This window comes from Coffea eugenioides, chromosome 9, assembly GCF_003713205.1.
Source record: "Coffea eugenioides isolate CCC68of chromosome 9, Ceug_1.0, whole genome shotgun sequence".
NCBI classification, from domain to species: Eukaryota; Viridiplantae; Streptophyta; class Magnoliopsida; order Gentianales; family Rubiaceae; genus Coffea; species Coffea eugenioides.
This window is the reverse complement of record NC_040043.1, coordinates 37,828,149-37,845,489: the sequence shown is the minus strand read 5'-3', so window position 1 is coordinate 37,845,489 and position 17,341 is coordinate 37,828,149. Positions and strand designations below refer to the sequence as shown.

The window sequence follows — 17,341 nt, the reverse complement described above, 5'->3', positions numbered from 1 at the left end:
GAACCCTACCAGGGGGGTTCTAACAGGGGTTAGCTACTCCTTGGTCAACTTTAGACTCTCAAAAGTTCTGAGATACATAACGTCCACCGAGCTCCCTGGGTCAACGTAGACCTTCTTGACGATGTAGTTATTAGTGAGCACCTCAATCACAGAGTTTCATGGCTGCTAGAGGCAGCGGGGACGGGATCACTGGAACCGGAAAAGATCACTTCGAATAGGCGAGAGCTCGACTCGGCCTGATCTGGGTTGGCTTGCTTGTAGGTCCTCTTCCGGGAGTTTTGACTATCTCCTCCCGTCGGATCTCCGGCAATGGTGTTGATGACCCCGACGATATTCGACCCGTACCCTAGTCTGTGACTCGAGGACCCGTCTCTAGGATCCTCAAGGGGTCGACAGCTGCTTCTCGATACTCGTCTTTGGTCATCTCGGTCCTCACGTCGAGAGTCATTGCGTTGATGACCTCCATCTCGGCGGATGAACTGTTTCAAGTGCCCCTGTTTGATGAGGTGCTCTATCTCTCTTTTAAGGTCGTTGTAGTCTTCCGTTTCATGTCCGATGTTCCGGTGATGCAGACAGTAGAGGTTGAAGTTTCTCTTGTCTCTGCTCCCGAACATCTTTGGAGGGGCACGTTCGAAGTTGTTCTGCTCCATTACGGAGAGTACTCGAGATCGGGTGGTGTTTAAAGGGGTTAGCTCGGATTCAGGGATAGGTGACTTCCCCTTGGCTATCCTGTCAAATACATTTCGACGATCCCGGTTAGGGTTTTGGAAGCCACCGTCAATACCGGCTTCACTTCGGCTGGTTTCTTTCTTCCTTCGGGAATCAGTTCCCGAGCGAGCTGTTTGGACTTCTTTTTTCATGTAGTTGAGATCCTCGACCTGTATGCCTTTTTCGACCTTCGACCAGAGGTCCTTGAGTGTGCGGGGGTAATTCTTGTGTATCCCAGTATTAAATACCCAGGCAACGAACCCGTGGGTAAAGGCAGCTATTGTAACCTGTTCATTGGGATCAGCTATCTGCACGCTCTTCTCATGAAACCTCTGTACATAGGACCGAAGTGACTCTCCTAGATTCTGCTGTATATTCAGCAGATAAGTCGAGGTCCTGGTCGTAGGCCTAGAGGATACAAATCGGTAGAGAAATCTCTCCACTAATTCCCCCAGGGTGGATATGCTCCTAGGTTCTAAACCCCAGAACCATTTTCGAGCAGTTCCTTGAAGGAATACTGGAAAAGCCCGACAGATGACGGGGTCGGGAATGCAATATATCCGGAAAGCCGAGATGAAAGCATGAATATGATCCTCAGGATCACCTCGGCCGTCATATGAAGATATGGAGGGAAGCTTGAAGTTCGGGGGAAGCCTTTCCTCATTGATGTCATCCGTGAAAGGTGGAGCCCTCATGTAATCCACCCTCGAGAAAAGGTCTTGGTTAGGAAGGCGACCTTAGAAGTAGCCTTGGATATGGCTCGCTTCGAAGCGCTCCGGCTTAGACGCCTCCCATCAGACTCCTCATCAGATGAATTCTCGGGGGATCTATCCGACTTTCTTTTAGAGGATTCGGCCTTTTGTTTGCCCTACCTCTTGAAGTACCTACTTAACTCTTCGAAGATGTTAGGGTTCTCGTTCACAAATTCGGCCATATGGGTTATGGCTTCTTCGTTTGCGGGATGGGTCCTTGAGGACTCTTGCCCTTCAGAGGAATTTTCTTGTTGGGCTGCCCCACTTTGCTCAACTCCAATAGTGAGAGCCTTCCTGCTCTTAGAACGCGTAGGCCTCATCTTCTGATGTCTTCGACTTCCCACAGACGGCGCCAATTGAAGAGGTGATTTTTGACTTGACGAGGTGGCCCGAAGGTCAGAAAGTCTTCTTGGCTGAGGAGGTCACCACAGTAGGATCACCTGCTTAAATTATAAGAAGATGGGTCGAATCCCCCGGTATAGCTCCGAAACTTAAGTTAGTTAGGATCGAAGCAATGTGGGAAGATGAATATTAGCCTTTTTACCAGAGATTTTGCATCTCCTTTCTCAGTGGGAGCTCCCGCTATTTATACAGGACAATCAGGAGAAAGAGAGAAGCTGTGGGTGCAGGTCCCTAGAAATTTGATGTAGACAGCGTATCACACTGATTTGATCAGACTCTGCAAGGGGCAGTGTGTCAGAGCAGCTGCCAGTCATACGTCAGCGTGTGTCAGAGGTCACATCCAATACTTTTCCAGTTATCTGACCCTTACGCATCACTTCGGCGGTGTGAGCTACAGCTCCGACCGAGGTGGGAACGAAAGTCGAGTTCACCCCGGTCGCCTAAGGGTACAGGATGTCCGAGGTGGAGCTATCAGGGATTTAGCCTGTGGGATGTGTGGGCCTTCGGGATATCCGAGCCGATTTGACCATCCTCAAATACCATAGCCAAACTTTTGTTTGCTTAAATCAAAATCTAGGAGCGACACCCAGTATGTTTTCAAGAAATATTTTGCAAAGTCCTATCCAAAAAAAAAAAAAAGTAGCTCTAGGCAATGGTAAACTTAAAACCCATACAACGAATGATAATATTGTCTTTTTAAACGAACATATGATAACGAATGGAATCCTATGTCTGTAGTAATCTGGGCAATTATAAGCCAGGGTAAACAATGAAATGACTCTAAACCGTAGTAATATGCAAAGAGCCACTAACACTTGAAGATACCAATTCTTTTCACATAAAAATGCAACAACTTTAATTTGTTCATTTTTTTGAATTCGTTGTTCAATCATCCCGTCCTACCAAAAAAAGGGAAGGTGCAAAGCAACAAATGGCAACACAATTTTAATCCACAGCTTTGACAAACGAATTATCCAAAAATTCATAAGCAAATCTGGCCGTGAAGCTTGCCCACGTCAAGGCATGGAAAAGTGCAAAAAAAAAAAAAAAGAAACTCAAAAGCAAGGGAATGCTCACCAAAAATGCCGATTTCGGATGCCATGCACCAAAGCTCTTTGTTCGGCCTCTTTTCCCCTTCGGCAGATTGCAGCTCTGACTAGGATAGTGCCTATTTCAGAGAATCCCGCTCGTATGTGAATCCCAACAAGATTGTTGCTTTGCTAGATTGGTGAATCCCTGAAGTTGGACACCAATCTATGAAATTTGAAGCTCAGCTTCGGCTGGAGTTCAGCGAGGCAACATTACAAGTTTGCGATTGAAAGGTGACTACTGCTTTTTCAATCCGATAAAAGGAGGGAGCAGGATGAGAAAACAAAAGCAAAAAACAAGTCTTTTGTTCCAAGGCCAAAAACGATGTAGCATTAGAAAACATATATTGTGTACTCAGCTATTTTTTATTTTTGAACTCCTTTTTTGACGTGTTATTTAATTAAAGACAAAAATAGTATTGCAAAATAATTTAGTGCTATTAACTCAAAAGCACTAATGAGAGAGGTCATTTACATAGTTAAGGTGTCCCTTTTTTGGGTTGTTACAATAGTCAAAGATCCTAATCCTAGAGTAACAATGCATATGTTAAAAGGAGGGTATTTTAACAGCAAAACATAGTAACAGCGAAAGCTTGGGGCCAATGCTTCTTCCTTTCTTACACAAATTTTAGGGTGTATTTGATAAAACTAAAACCTAAAACCTGCAATTTGAAATCTGAAATTTGAATTCATTAAGTTATTAAATTGTTAAATATTAAATCAAATACATTTGAATGTATATCACATTCAGTAATAAGTGAATAACTTATCACTTATTTTTAAGAGCAAGTTTTCCCTAAAAAATTCAGTGACACTTAATTAATTCAAATGTTCAATTTTTTGTTATCAAATCTATTTTAACATATTAAGATCTAAATTTATTAAATTTAAATGTTGAATTGAAATATGAAATAGAACCCAATAGATTTGGAACATTGAAACTCTTCAACATGGGAGATATTTCTTCATCTACAAAGCTTCTAGCTGTATTATTGATTTATCTTTTTACCTCCCATAGACAACTTATCCCATGTCTCCGGTAGGTAGCATTTGCACTTCTTTTGAACAATATTCAAACCAAGTCAAGGAGTTAACTGTGTATTAAATCAGTGTAACCCAAAAAATTATAATAAAAAACTATAGAAAGTAAACTTCATAGAACCAATGTAGATGGAGAGGCAAATTACACACATACATGTACATGTGCAGGAGAAGAGAAATAAATCAACCATATATCATTATTACACTTGATAACAAGGCTCTCAAATTTCACTCTTTTTAAATGACGACAATAATTAGCTGACAACAATAATAACTCTCCCTATTTATAGACTAGATGGTTTGGTAAAGAAGTCTTACACTATAAGAAATTTTCTAATAAATAACTAATTTCTAAACAATAAAACTACTATAACTTAACTCCAATAAACTTAATAAAACCTTAACTTAATTAAAACACTGTTAAATAATAATATAGAAATTTTTTATTTTTGAGCCTTGATTTAGTACGCCAACAAAATCCTTTGAAACCACCGCCAAGTAGTCAACTGTGCTCTAAACATGTTGAAATTTCCCTCTGCATGGTGCTCAGCGAGGTCACGAATTCAGGACGAACCAAAGGTAGGACACACATCATATCATTGAACTTCGGCTCATTGCTGGCACACTGATGTCGAGCATTGAACTCATGAAATTGTCCGAGCAACGTTAGTAACTCCAAAAACCTTAAGATTCAGAGAAATTCATAAAACAATGAGCTTGAAACCTTACGCAAAGCAAAATTCAAAACACAAAAATATCAGAATGCTAACCCTCACCTCATCCTTCTGGTGGCTTATGGCACTTAGACAAATTATTCATGACTTCATCCCAAGCTGTAAAAGAAGGTTAAATATAGATTTTGAAGAACTGATATTATTAATATCAGGGCAAGGAGAGTTCTTACAAGGGAGGCTGCGGAAATCAGGCTCAACCCCATTGCCATTTATGTCCATGTGATTTGGTGTAACATACTTCCCAACAGTGACAACAACGCCAGATCCATCATGCAGCTCAAAAACAGATTGAATCAGTCCCTGCAGGAACAAAATTAATTTGATCACCCATTATAGCATATCCAATGTGGGAATTCCTTTTACCTTTTCTAGTACTTTACTGCTAAGATGAAGAGATGAAATTTTCAATAGCAGGATGTAAACAGCAACATCATGAAGACCAAAGATCATGAGATTATCTTGGACATGGAGTATTTAATGGACTTGGCTCAAATATCAGAATAAATTAGTAAAAGCTAGGAACTTTTATTTATCATGTCAGGGCCAAAAAACTAATGTAGGTTACAATACTGATACTATGTAGATAGCTGCATTGAAGCTCCGTCAAGTTTAGGCAAGTTTATCCAATATAGAATAACCAACAAAAAGTCCATAATCCATGTCTATTCTATATGGCAACTCCGAGGTTTAATGCATTTCATTTGAGAACAAAAAAAAAAAATTAAAACACACATCAGCATATGAGTATAAACTACAAAAGCAAATACTACCTTCCCATAAGTCCTTTCCCCCACCAGAACAGCTCTGCAATTATCGTGAAGTGCAGTGGCCACCTGAAACAAGCAACCAAATAAAAAACAAAATAAAAAAAGAACCTTAATTAGAAAAGTTTAAACTAAGATTAGAATGAAATCTTGTAGTGTAAACAACTTACAATTTCACTTGCACTCGCAGTATTTTTGTTCACAAAAACCTGCACTCAAGCAACAAACTAATAAGACTCGTCATGAGAACAAAGATTTTTCAGAAGTACAAAATAATGTCTGAAACCCAAAGTCTGCCTCTGTCATGTCATTATTTTGTCGTAAATTTGTTGTCATTTACTAAAAATAGAAACAAAATCTGTGTTCCTCTTCCAAGTTTAACCTTACAGCTAATTGGTAGAAAAGACTAAAGTCATTTCTGTGAGGCCCAAGAATATTAATTCATGTATTTCCCGACGCGTGATTGATTTGCGCAATTTTGAAAATGTGTTTGCTAAGTTTAATCACATTCATGCCATTCTTCTACATCAACATGAAAGATGAGATCATTTGGGCCCACAATTGGGTCCCAAGTCCCAGTAACATAAAGGCATTCTTTTGTTTCCTCACTGCTGGATACTCAACTTTCTGAAGGACAAAATTCAAACTGGGAAAACTAAACATCATCAGCAGCTACTGTTGATTAAAAGCACAATACAACAATTTTTTTGGGACAGAGGGAGTAGTGTAAAACACCTTATGCACATAAAAATTCCGATGAAGATGGTCATATGTGCAAGTCTTTACAGAGGCAAGGCTCAAAAAATAACTAACATAAACTGAAAATAGGGCTAGACCATTTTATCAGCTCCTAAGGAAATTAGGGCTTCAATGTAGCAAATAACTGTTCTATTCAAGCAAACAACCACCATCAGCATTGAGAAGCTGAATTCAAAAGTACATTAGTCCAAAACGTTCAACAAAGAACAACTAACTGATAGTGGACATCTCTAAGTCAATGGACCTAAAGGGATTTAAGTAATCATCCTGGCGATTACATTTCTATATCTCCCCAACCCATTAATTCAAAATTGATTCATTTTTGCATAAAAATCCTATTTCTGGGGCACAGTTATTTGCAGTCTTAATCAAAATCCAATTTCACAAAGTCCACCCTTGACCAAAAGTTTTACACCAGACATTTACATTTCAGTTCTCAATTACATTTACAAAGGGTACAAAGTCATGCAGAATTCATACATGTTATGAGCTCATCATATTACCAAGGTTTCTGAAAGCACATGATAAATGTGATTTTTTTCCTTATTTATATGATAATAATCAACAAAAGTGACGAGCCATAAGATAAGGCTTACAATAACAGGAGCCGAAACTAGAGGTGGAACTTCTGCTACAATATTTTTGACATATTCAGGATCCCTTCCAACAGTATAAGTCACCTGTCCATGGCCATAAAAAAAGGGGGGGGGGGGGGGGTGAAAAAAAAGGAACTTCATGAATGCTAGTTGTAGCCTATTCCATTCAGGAACAAAGAAATTGAGATCAAATGATCAAATAGTTTTTCAAATTGCTAAAAAAAAAAAGATCTGACATGTGCAGAAGCTTTTCAGTAAATGGTAATCAAAAGCACTATAGATGATTAAAAAGGAAACAAAAGAAAAGGAAACAGAACAACAGAAATGGTGAGCAAGAGAGGATGAAAAATCCCCACATCACAGGGAAAAAGAACTACTTGTTTCTGACACAAAATACGAAAGCTAATAGGGCAATAAATTCTTAATGAAACTCTTCATTACATAGGAATTTACACTCTGGGAATAAAATTTAGGAAGACATCTAAGTGCTCCATCTATGGAGACCCACATACAAAACAGCCTTCTGGTCTACAGTGAATAACAGGAGAAATATGTGTGTTTGGACAGGAATTACAAACAAAAAATATTTGCTTGCATCACAAACACATTTTCCAACACACCTTTTTATCTCACATACATCACATCGCAAAAAGTGCAATAGTAATTATTCCAAATCATATTTCAAATAATCTCCTATGCAAACACTTATAACTTGGGACTCGCATATATGTGTCCTTCAGTGGTCAGAAAGATATAGGAAGATACAAACTTAAGCATATTATTTACTTTTTATAAACTCACTAACAAATAGCACAACAAATTGCTCTTTTGCTGCAAATGGGAATAAAATCAAAGCAAACAAAACCCAGAAAAATATACACCACAAAATCTAGTTTAAAGGAACCAAAAAAAGAAAAAAATTTTGGAAGAAAATGCATTTCAATGTCCTAAATTTGATGGAGTAGATTCACTTACCGTCTCCCCTTTGTTTAGAAAGAGTTTAGCAATTTCAATCCCAGCCTGAAAATGAACAACCATTATGAACATCATATGCTTGGAAAAGATTTCATATAAAAGACAAAACGGTTGATGATATACAGAACGAAAATCAGAACAGGCCTCCAGAAACCATAGGCATCACTTCTTCAGGCCATTAAACTGTTCAAAAACGTTTACTGTAGCAACTAAATCCTGTAATGTGCATTAATTACGTCAAGACAGCAGAAACACAACTGTAAGAAAAGAAACAAAAATATTAACTCCCTAGGGTGCATAGCAGCACTTTTATATACAAATACAGTTCAAAGGTGAATCGACCACAAAGCAAGTAAAGTAAGAGAAAGCACACATACTGTGTCCCTCCAAAGAAAAGAAAGCATGCATATTGCATCCCTCCAAATACTTTCAGATTTCCACACCATCAATAGGTTGGGAAACTAGGTATTTGAGCTAAATGCTTTAGTCGGTGCAGATTTTTTTACATGACATTTTAGTGGTTCTTTAATCAGATTCTGCACTTTCTGGAGAACAAGTATTATCCATCTTGTTATGTTCTTGGAGAGCAATAAGCGATTTTCATCTTATATTCCAGACTTCCAGTAGAAACAAGAATACTTCAGTAAGAAAATCCTTTACAGTCCAATCAACAACTCTGAACCAAACTATGAAAGCACGCAATGTGATTATTTCTCCTGGACAAGAAAGAACTCTAAATATTGGCTTTCTTAGTCTCAAAATATTCAGCACTTTTGGGGCCTAATCACAATTAACTAATTTTACTAATCTTTTTTTTTTCTTTCTTTTTTTTTTTTTCTTGGATGTGGGGTGGAGGGGAGATGGGGGACAGAAACAAGGAGTCTAACATCCTACATGTGAAAGAACAGATCTACAATCAGTGGGAACCATATTAACATATGTTAGACTGCAACTCATAACTGTGGAACTTGAACCAAGGTCCTCTTACACTTGACACCTCAAACATGGTTGTTTCACAATCAGACCAAGGTCTCATAGCAATGTTGCTGATCATTTGAATTCAGAATTGTCACCACAGATAACATCCTTCAGCAGATCTAAGGACTTCAACATAACTAAGCCTTCTTGATGAACTCATCTAAAAGTTTAAGTCCCCAGTGGCACAACCTCAGTTGCACTAACATGCATAACTGAACTTATTTATAGCCCTGTTTTTGCCCAAATGAAACTCCTAGGTGTCCAGGTTGAGCTTGACCACATGGACTCGAAGCACAAGTCCCGACAGCAAGAAGTAAGTTCATAAACCGCTTCAACAGCAATAATCATGTGATTCATTTCAACTATCTCAAATTTGATAGTGGCACCTGTGCATGCACTCACCAGCCACTTTATTATCCTGATGCGGGGACGACTTTAGGAGAAGAGGATAATTCTTGTCTGCTCCTCAAAGCCCTCCCGCACAGTTAAGGACAAGACATCCAGGCTGAAAACATTATAAACCCATTCACAAACAGCATCCAAACCAAATGAACTGTTCTAGTATCAAGTCAAATGACCAAATTGACTAACTGTTTAAGCCATTTAGAGAGCACGCTCGTTAAATACTTGTTATTCAGCATTACTGCTAGCCCAAATAATAAACATAACACCAGAGTAACTTAATTTCCAAGAGACGATTAGCATCATATCCTGGCCTACTCCCCTTGAATGTCTGTTTGGGTACAGGAAATACTTGCTGCTCTTAACACAATTGTTGAACAATTCAAGAAATAAAGAATAAAATTCAGTTGTAAACTGAAGAAGTAACAAGCACAGAAAAAAATTGACTAGTAAGTTAACCTGTACTAGTCCACCAAGATTATCTCTAAGATCAAGCACAAAATATTGAGCACCCGTGTCCTCGAGTCGCTTGATTGCTGCAAAATTACTTCCTTCAGCTATATGAAATGAATCTCAATGTGCAAGACCAAATAGGAATACAATCAACACAGAGAATGAAAGAAAATTCTGGCATCATAGACATTGAAAGAGAAAGAACTTGCTTATTGGCATCTCGACTATAGAATAAACAACTTTAAGATTAGTTTGGTATCTTATCATGAATATACTAAGTCCGATGAAAAATAGTTCAAATAATAATTAGCTTATATAATACTCTGTGTAGTAACAAGTAAAAAAGGTTGCAAAATCTCTTATTGCCATTAACATTAGTTAATGATTTTCCTCTGTCATTACTTACCTTGCAAATTCATGTTTATCTTGCATATAAAGCATGTTTACAATAACATTTTTTTATTCAACATGGAGAAAATAAAAAGACCAACATTTGGCAACAATTCATGACATGCTTAGCAGGAGGATGAAAGAACTTCAACAGCATCATATTTAAAATTTTTCGACAGATGTCTGTCATGTAGATGTTTTACTATGAGAGACATGAGTATCCAACTACACAATAAAAAATGATGTAGAAATGATGTAGAAATGCTGGATAGCCATATTTTGGATAAAGGAAAAAGAACAAATGAGAAAACATCAATATCCCCCATTATACTGAAAATTAAGGAAACACCATCTAGAAAAGAAGAATGACTAAAGATGAGGTTGTCTTGCCAAAAAAAAAAAAAAGGTTAATCTCCAGGTACAATGAAAAAGGCATCCACCTATAACCAAATCTTTTCTTGCCAGCGCATTAAACTCTTTCAAGTGCACATAACCAACGGATGTGGTTCCATTTTCACTCTGCTCCAAGCGATAAAAAACGGGAGTTTTTGCAACAGATTGCCTCTGGACCTCAAGGGCTTGGACAGGTCCACAGTTTCCATGCTTGACCTAACATGCATCATTTCATCTAAGAAGCACGTTGCAGAAGTACCATATGAGATAAGAGATGCAGTAATGATGACCGTACTTCAAAATTCAGAATTACTAACCGTGATGTCCACAAATGTTTCACCGGGACCTTGTAATAGAGATGATGCTTCAAAGGCAGATTTCCCTCTTATATCCACCCCATTAACAGACAGCAATTCATCTCCCTATAAAAGTTGAAAAGAAAGAGAAGTTATTTTATAGCTTTATTGAAACTATTAGAAGAGAATGAAGACAATGCTAATAATTCTCTACAAAAGGATTGAAAGGACATTCTAAGTGATGAAGGCTGTCTCATTTATCTTTTAGTATGTCCCTTATAAATTAGAAACTCAAAAAAGGAAACAAGTGGAAGAACAGAGTATTTCTGGTGCTAATAAAATCTATTTGCAAAAAATACATGAAATGTCGAGGAAAAATTAAAGCAGAATCAGTATGGAGCATAGGGAAAAAGAGGTTCAAAGTTCCTGTCAGAACAGTCCAAATCCGAAGGCAGTTCTGACAACCGATCTTGTTTTGGTCATAACTGAAGCTACAGAACTCGGATTCGGATGCACTTTATACCATTTAGAAGCTAAGACCAAGATATACATTTCTTATGAAGGGATCAACACCCAGTTCGCACGTTATCAAGACGGACAAAGCATGGTCAGAAGCAAAATTCAAAAACGTAACACAATCCAGTGTTCAAAACAGGAGTGAGTGTTTCGGCTATAACTCGGACTACACTGATCCGTTTGACCTGAAATTTTGTAGGCACCTTAAGGACTTAAGAAGCTACAACTTTCTTGTTTTGAGAAACTTCTGAATCAGCACGCAACATAAATAAAAACAGAACCCAAGTTCGGATTTGTGGACTGCCCTGTTTCCAGGTTTGCCGGTTTCGAACGTCACAAATGCATGGTCCGTTTCTATGGTTCTCGTACAAACTTCCTAGCCAAACTCATACCAAATAAACACACATAAACCACCTCCTATTTGCCCTACAAGAAAACCGAAATTCCTTTCCCAATATCATCCCAAGACTTACCCAATACTAACCATAATCTAGGTGCTAATCCTACTAACTTTACTGGTTTCTCCACCTAATCAATTAAACTCTAATCACTTAAGCCTTAACCCAACCAAACTAACTTTCCTTTGACTTAGGGTTTCATGACCAATCTGGAATTTGCTACTTACCAACCATACAAATGAAATCAAGACATCAAAGATGCCATTAACAAGCCAAAATCCAACCAAGCCAACTCTATGAATCATGAATCAAGAAACCCTACCTTTTCCTCCTAGCCTTTACCAAAATCATCAATATAACAATCAAAATAAACCATAAAACTACTCCATAATCATCATACAACCCATAAAAATGCATAATCACAACAAAAGCATCACTTCCATAGCTTCAAGATTAAAGCCCCAAAATTTAACTTTCAAAAGAGATAACTTACCTTCAAGTTACAAGTTTCTTAGGTTGACTCTTGTATAGTATTTTTGGGAGGTGCAAATTTTTGGAACCGTTCTAAAGCACGGTCCTCTCCCTCATGATTGCTTGGATTATTTCCAGGGTTTCCTATAGTATTCCCATGGCCTTGACCCTGTTGGTCAACCATACGTTCTAACAGATCAGCCATTCGCTGGATGGCTGTAGCCACTTGATCTAGCTCATGTTCATTTCCCCTTTTCAGGCTTCGTCCTCGCCCTCTACCTCTACCTCGAGTACCGGGGTCCATTTAGGTGCAAACGTCTATAAATCCCAATAAAATGTACACTTAGTATTCAAAATGTGAACAAAATAGAGGATACCAAATGAAAATGCACATATACAAGAGTCACATAAAAAAATGAACCCAGAAAGATTGTTTTCAACTATATACATATATGTACACAAAAGGTTATATACAAAAGTGTTCCCAAAAGTCACATAGATATCTACAAAGTCATACCAAAAGAGATACAAATCACCCGACCTCCAGTCGGTACAAAACCCAGTATACACATGAGCACCCAGCTCCAAAATGTAGTTAGTCAACCAAATAACAAAAGAAACCAGCCATGTCGGTTCTAACAAAAGTAATCCGCCAGATAGTCAAAAGAAAGTACAAAGGCGACCCTAAACGCCTCCCCTAGGAGTCCAATCCCTAACGGAACCTAGAGTATCCACCTCGTCCATCAGCTCTGGGTCGGTAGCTCGTGGTGGTGCCTCCGCGGCCATATCTAATAGAACCTCACAGTCTAGCATGATACCCCGAGCCCTCTCCCTCAGTTGCCCCTTCAAAGTGAAGAGGTGCTGGTGTGTGTCATGAAGCTGTCGATGAAGAGTGTCCGTCCTTTCCACCTCAACTCGGAGGCTCTGCTCCAAATCCCTAATACTCCTAGCCTGCCCGTGGCTAATCTCTCTAGCCTCCTCCAGCTGTCTAACCAAGCGATCGACCGCTTTCCCCAGGTAACGTCGCTCGTCATCCACCGCCAAGACGACCTCGTCGGGATAGCCATACGTATGGCGACACTCACAAGATCGGTGCGGCATCCGACGAAAGGGTGAATACGAAATGTAGGGCTCCCCAAGCCTCCTCTGATATCGGATCTCCCGCCTACGCAATACCCAGTTCACCGGGCCCCCCGCACTCGGAGGTCTCGGTCCCGGTCCAGATCCTACGCCGCTGGTCCCGCACCACTAGAACTGTCCGGATCCATACCTACAAACATTAATTCGTTTGTTCACCGGCATTTCAGCTTAAGATATATCATTCATCTTAAAAGAATCACATATACCTAATGCCGATCACGTATGTCCTAATTGCCCAAGTCCTCTAACCTAGGCGCTCTGATACCACCTGTGACGCCCCCGCTTCTCCCAAGGGCGAACCCTAGAGTATCGGCGGGACGCCTGCCTAACTCGCGCCATGACTCGAAATTTCAAAATAATAAAAACTAGATAAACCAAAAGCGTACTATTCACAATATAGCCAACTCCAAAAGAGTTCTATTTACATCCCCAAAAGCAGCTAGTCAAACCACTATATTACATTATGATAACAACTAGCAGAAAGTAGACCCTAAGGAGGGTCCTTATACAAACCACCAAAACAAAAACAACCATCTTAATTGTCCAACTATTACCAGCAAACCTAACTATACTAGTGAATGTGCCAAGGAGTTCCCCGTGTCATCCCCTGCTAAGGAAAACAAAGGAAACGGGGTAAGCTATGTGCTTAGTAAGTAAACAGGGGTAAAATCGTAAATTGCACATTTAGATAAACAACTATTTCACAAAATGTCAAGTCAAGTGAAAAAGTAACAATACAAATGAAGGATACAGGTTGGCTACAAAGCCAAGTCGTTTGCCATGCGTGACCTCCTGCCGACACTCCGTCGTCCACAAATAAGGTCCGTAGAACTCCACTTGTACTCCCACCTAATACCTTATCACCCTTACTGGCCAGTCACCTCACAAACTTGCTCGAGCGAACGAAATGAAATTTAACTTGCTTCGCAAGCTCGGTTCACAAACTTGGTTCACAACTTGAACCTACAAACTTGGTTCACAACTTGAACCTACAAACTTGGTGACTGTCGCGGCCCATTTTTGAAATAATAAATAAATGGTTTAAAAAGTGAATTTTTGATTTGAAAAATGAATTTTGATTTACAAAGAAAATGAAGAAAAATATGGGTCTAAATGGGACTTGAAAATGCGACGATTTGACCCAAAATATAGTTTAAAAAGGGTTTTTTGAATGAAAAATGGAGTCGCCACTTGGTACAGAGTTAAGGTGTACCAAGTCACCTAAAAAATGAGTTTTGAAAGAAAAAAGTAAAAAACCCTTTTTAAACGACTCCAAGTCTACAAAGTCAGAGAAAAAGATTCGGGAGTCACATTTGAAGAAAGGGAAGGCAAGGATAAGAATCCAAGGCACCCTTTCAACCTAGCCAAGGCTAGTTGCGCGATTTAGTCAAAGATTTTCTTATTTTAACCTAAAGATTTATCACATTTGGATGTACTATATGAATGCAAAACCTAGACCTAAGAGGGTATCGGGGGTCGAAATTTCTCTTCAAAGCTCAATTGAGACCAATCACATTAATTGTGATGCCCAATAATGACCCTTTGGAGAAGTTACGAATAATGCAAAAATATGAGACTCTAAGAAAAGGAAAAGGATAAAATAATTATAGAAATATACATGTCTTAAAGGAATGCATCATGTCGGGTACGGGGGACTAATGTTCGTGACTCAATTTTCCCTTTTAATAGAGGGAATACGAACGTGCTAAGGCTAGAAAACCGAACTCGTCCATATCCCATATTCAAGGGTTTATTCCCTAATCTAATCAAGCAGATGGTTTAACCTAATTCTAATGCTTATATGAAATGCAATTCTAATGTTATGTATCATACATAGGGGGGATATATAGGAAAATTAGGGATAAGGGCTATATGTATAAGGGGTATATCATACAAAATGATAAAAGACCCTAGAAAGTAAAATATGCATGAAATGAAGTGATTTTATCACACAATCATGATCTATCGCACGAAGAGGCTCCTAAGAGTCTAGCGTTGGACTAGCCATTATTTCTATTTTCTCGCTAACGTTGGACTAGTGAGAAATCGGACAAGGGAACCACAACAAGCGTTGGACTAGTGTAGTATCGAGAAATGGATCACAACTAGCGTTGGACTAGTGTGATAACGTCACACATTAATCATAAATAACTAATCATGTGAAATATAATAAAAGCATGTAAACACATAATATCACATAGACACATAACAAATAAGCATGATATCTAGATGCAAGGCCCTAAGAAAGCGGTAACACATAGCACATAAGCATGCAAATCACACAAGCGAAAAGAAAGCGAATAAAACCCTAGCTATTACATTCGGGGGAAGCCTACTACAATCTAAGAGGGGAAGGAATAAATAAATAAAATAAAAACCTAGCTATTACAACTTTGGCATTCAAGTGCCTTCCAAATAATTAAAACTGAATTAAAATAAATATACAAAACTAAAAAAAAACAAATGAAGCGAATAAATAAATAAATGAAATGAAAACATTCAAGGGGCATGCAATCAAACACGTAAAACACATAAGGCACATAGGGTCAAATAGAGTCAAGAATAAGGGATAGAGTGTACCTCCCTTGAGTTGGGGCTCTAATGGAGTGAACTTACTTGTTTACCCTCCAAAATGCAAAGAAAAGGTCAAGGCATCACTTTAATTAACAAGTAATCATCAAAGATAAAAATGAATTGTGAAATTGAATCAATTAAATCATATAAACAACCTACATTCAAGAGGTCAAAAGAATAAAAGACTTGATTGCAAACATTAACAAAGTTTTGGGGTCAAAATTAAAGAAAAATAAAGTGTAAGGACCTATTTGCAATTAAATCTGGGACCCAATTGAAAGAAATTAAGAATCTTTAGGATCATGACATAAATATTCAGAAGCACAGGGACTGATTTGCAATTTCATTTTCTGGTTCTCGACCAAGTAGGCCATTGGGCCATTTTATTTATTTCTTGGGCCAAGGACTCCATAAGCCCGATAAAAAATCCAAGGAAACAAACGGGCTAGCCTTCACTTCTTAACAAAACAAACCCAACCAAGAGAGTGGGCTTTTACCTCCTAAGCCCAAGTCAGAAACCCAAACAAATGTTATGACCCACAACCTAAACCATAATACCAAACCCAACAAGATAAAAACACGACTAAAAATTTACTAAGCTTTGATTATGCATTAAATCCCCAGAATTAATCTATCCAAAAATCACATTAACTCGTATCACATAAGAAGACATTTAAAGGGACAAAATTGATTAAATTTTCTAATTCTCTGGGCCAAAACAGAACAAGGGGCAGCTTGAGGGGTTAGAATGCAATGAAAATAGGGACCTAATTGAAAGAATTATGAAAGTGTTGGGGTCCAATTATAAAGTCTTAAAACTTTGGGGAACAAATTAAAAAGTAAAAGAAAAATTGAAGGACTAAAATCGCGATTTATGGAATTGGGTCATCTTCTCCAATTGATGGAAGCTCCAGACGATTGCTTCTTTCACATAATGAAGCTCGAATCCATACAAACAGGAAAAGTAAGAAAAAAGGAAAACCCGCGCATCAAGATCCCTCAAAAATCTCACTTCTTCCCGGAAAATTAACAATTATCTTTCGGCAAGCATTGTACTTGCTGGAATTTCACTTTCCTCAAACGCGCAAGCGTAAATCATTTGTCATTGGTTTTGTTCAATTTTTGTTTGAGCATTTTGTCGAACAGGTGAGACGCATCTGAAAGTTGAAGGAAATTCTTCCTTGTTTTCGTTAGTTAAGGGCCCAGAATCTTTTTTTTATCTCTACAAATTTCAGTCCAATGAACATCAAAAGCATACACAATCACGAAATCACATATGAAGCTATAGGCAACTAAGAAAAAAATAATCTCAGAAAAATAAACAATAAAAGCTTCAACAATCCAACACTGAAACTCGAAAATTAGAGAAGAAAAAGAAAGTTTACAGTGCTAATCTCGGTGAATTCGCAGGTGGTGGTGGTGGATTCAAGTGCTGACCACACGATTCAACTCTTCCGCCCAAGCTCTTCTTCTTTTCCCTTTCCTTCTTGCCCCAAATTCCTCCTCAGTTT

General features: G+C 38.4%; 2 protein-coding genes across 2 annotated transcripts; both read right to left on the bottom strand.

Annotated features, from left to right (window-relative positions):
• Window positions 1-146: 146 nt before the first annotated feature.
• Window positions 147-1,403, bottom strand: LOC113782516. The gene has a single exon (XM_027328406.1). The coding sequence runs from the start codon at window positions 1,401-1,403 to the stop codon at window positions 147-149; it is 1,257 nt and encodes a 418-aa protein (XP_027184207.1).
• Window positions 1,404-4,133: 2,730 nt separating this feature from the next.
• LOC113782514 (carboxyl-terminal-processing peptidase 1, chloroplastic-like) lies at window positions 4,134-13,217 on the bottom strand. The gene is made up of 11 exons (XM_027328405.1): window positions 12,834-13,217; window positions 10,753-10,857; window positions 10,483-10,651; window positions 9,659-9,735; window positions 7,820-7,864; window positions 6,845-6,928; window positions 5,660-5,698; window positions 5,496-5,558; window positions 4,896-5,025; window positions 4,768-4,824; window positions 4,134-4,674 (listed from the first exon to the last, which is right to left on the bottom strand). The coding sequence occupies exons 1-10, from the start codon at window positions 13,215-13,217 to the stop codon at window positions 4,769-4,771; spliced, it is 1,152 nt and encodes a 383-aa protein (XP_027184206.1). The 3' UTR covers window positions 4,134-4,674; window position 4,768.
• Window positions 13,218-17,341: the final 4,124 nt, after the last annotated feature.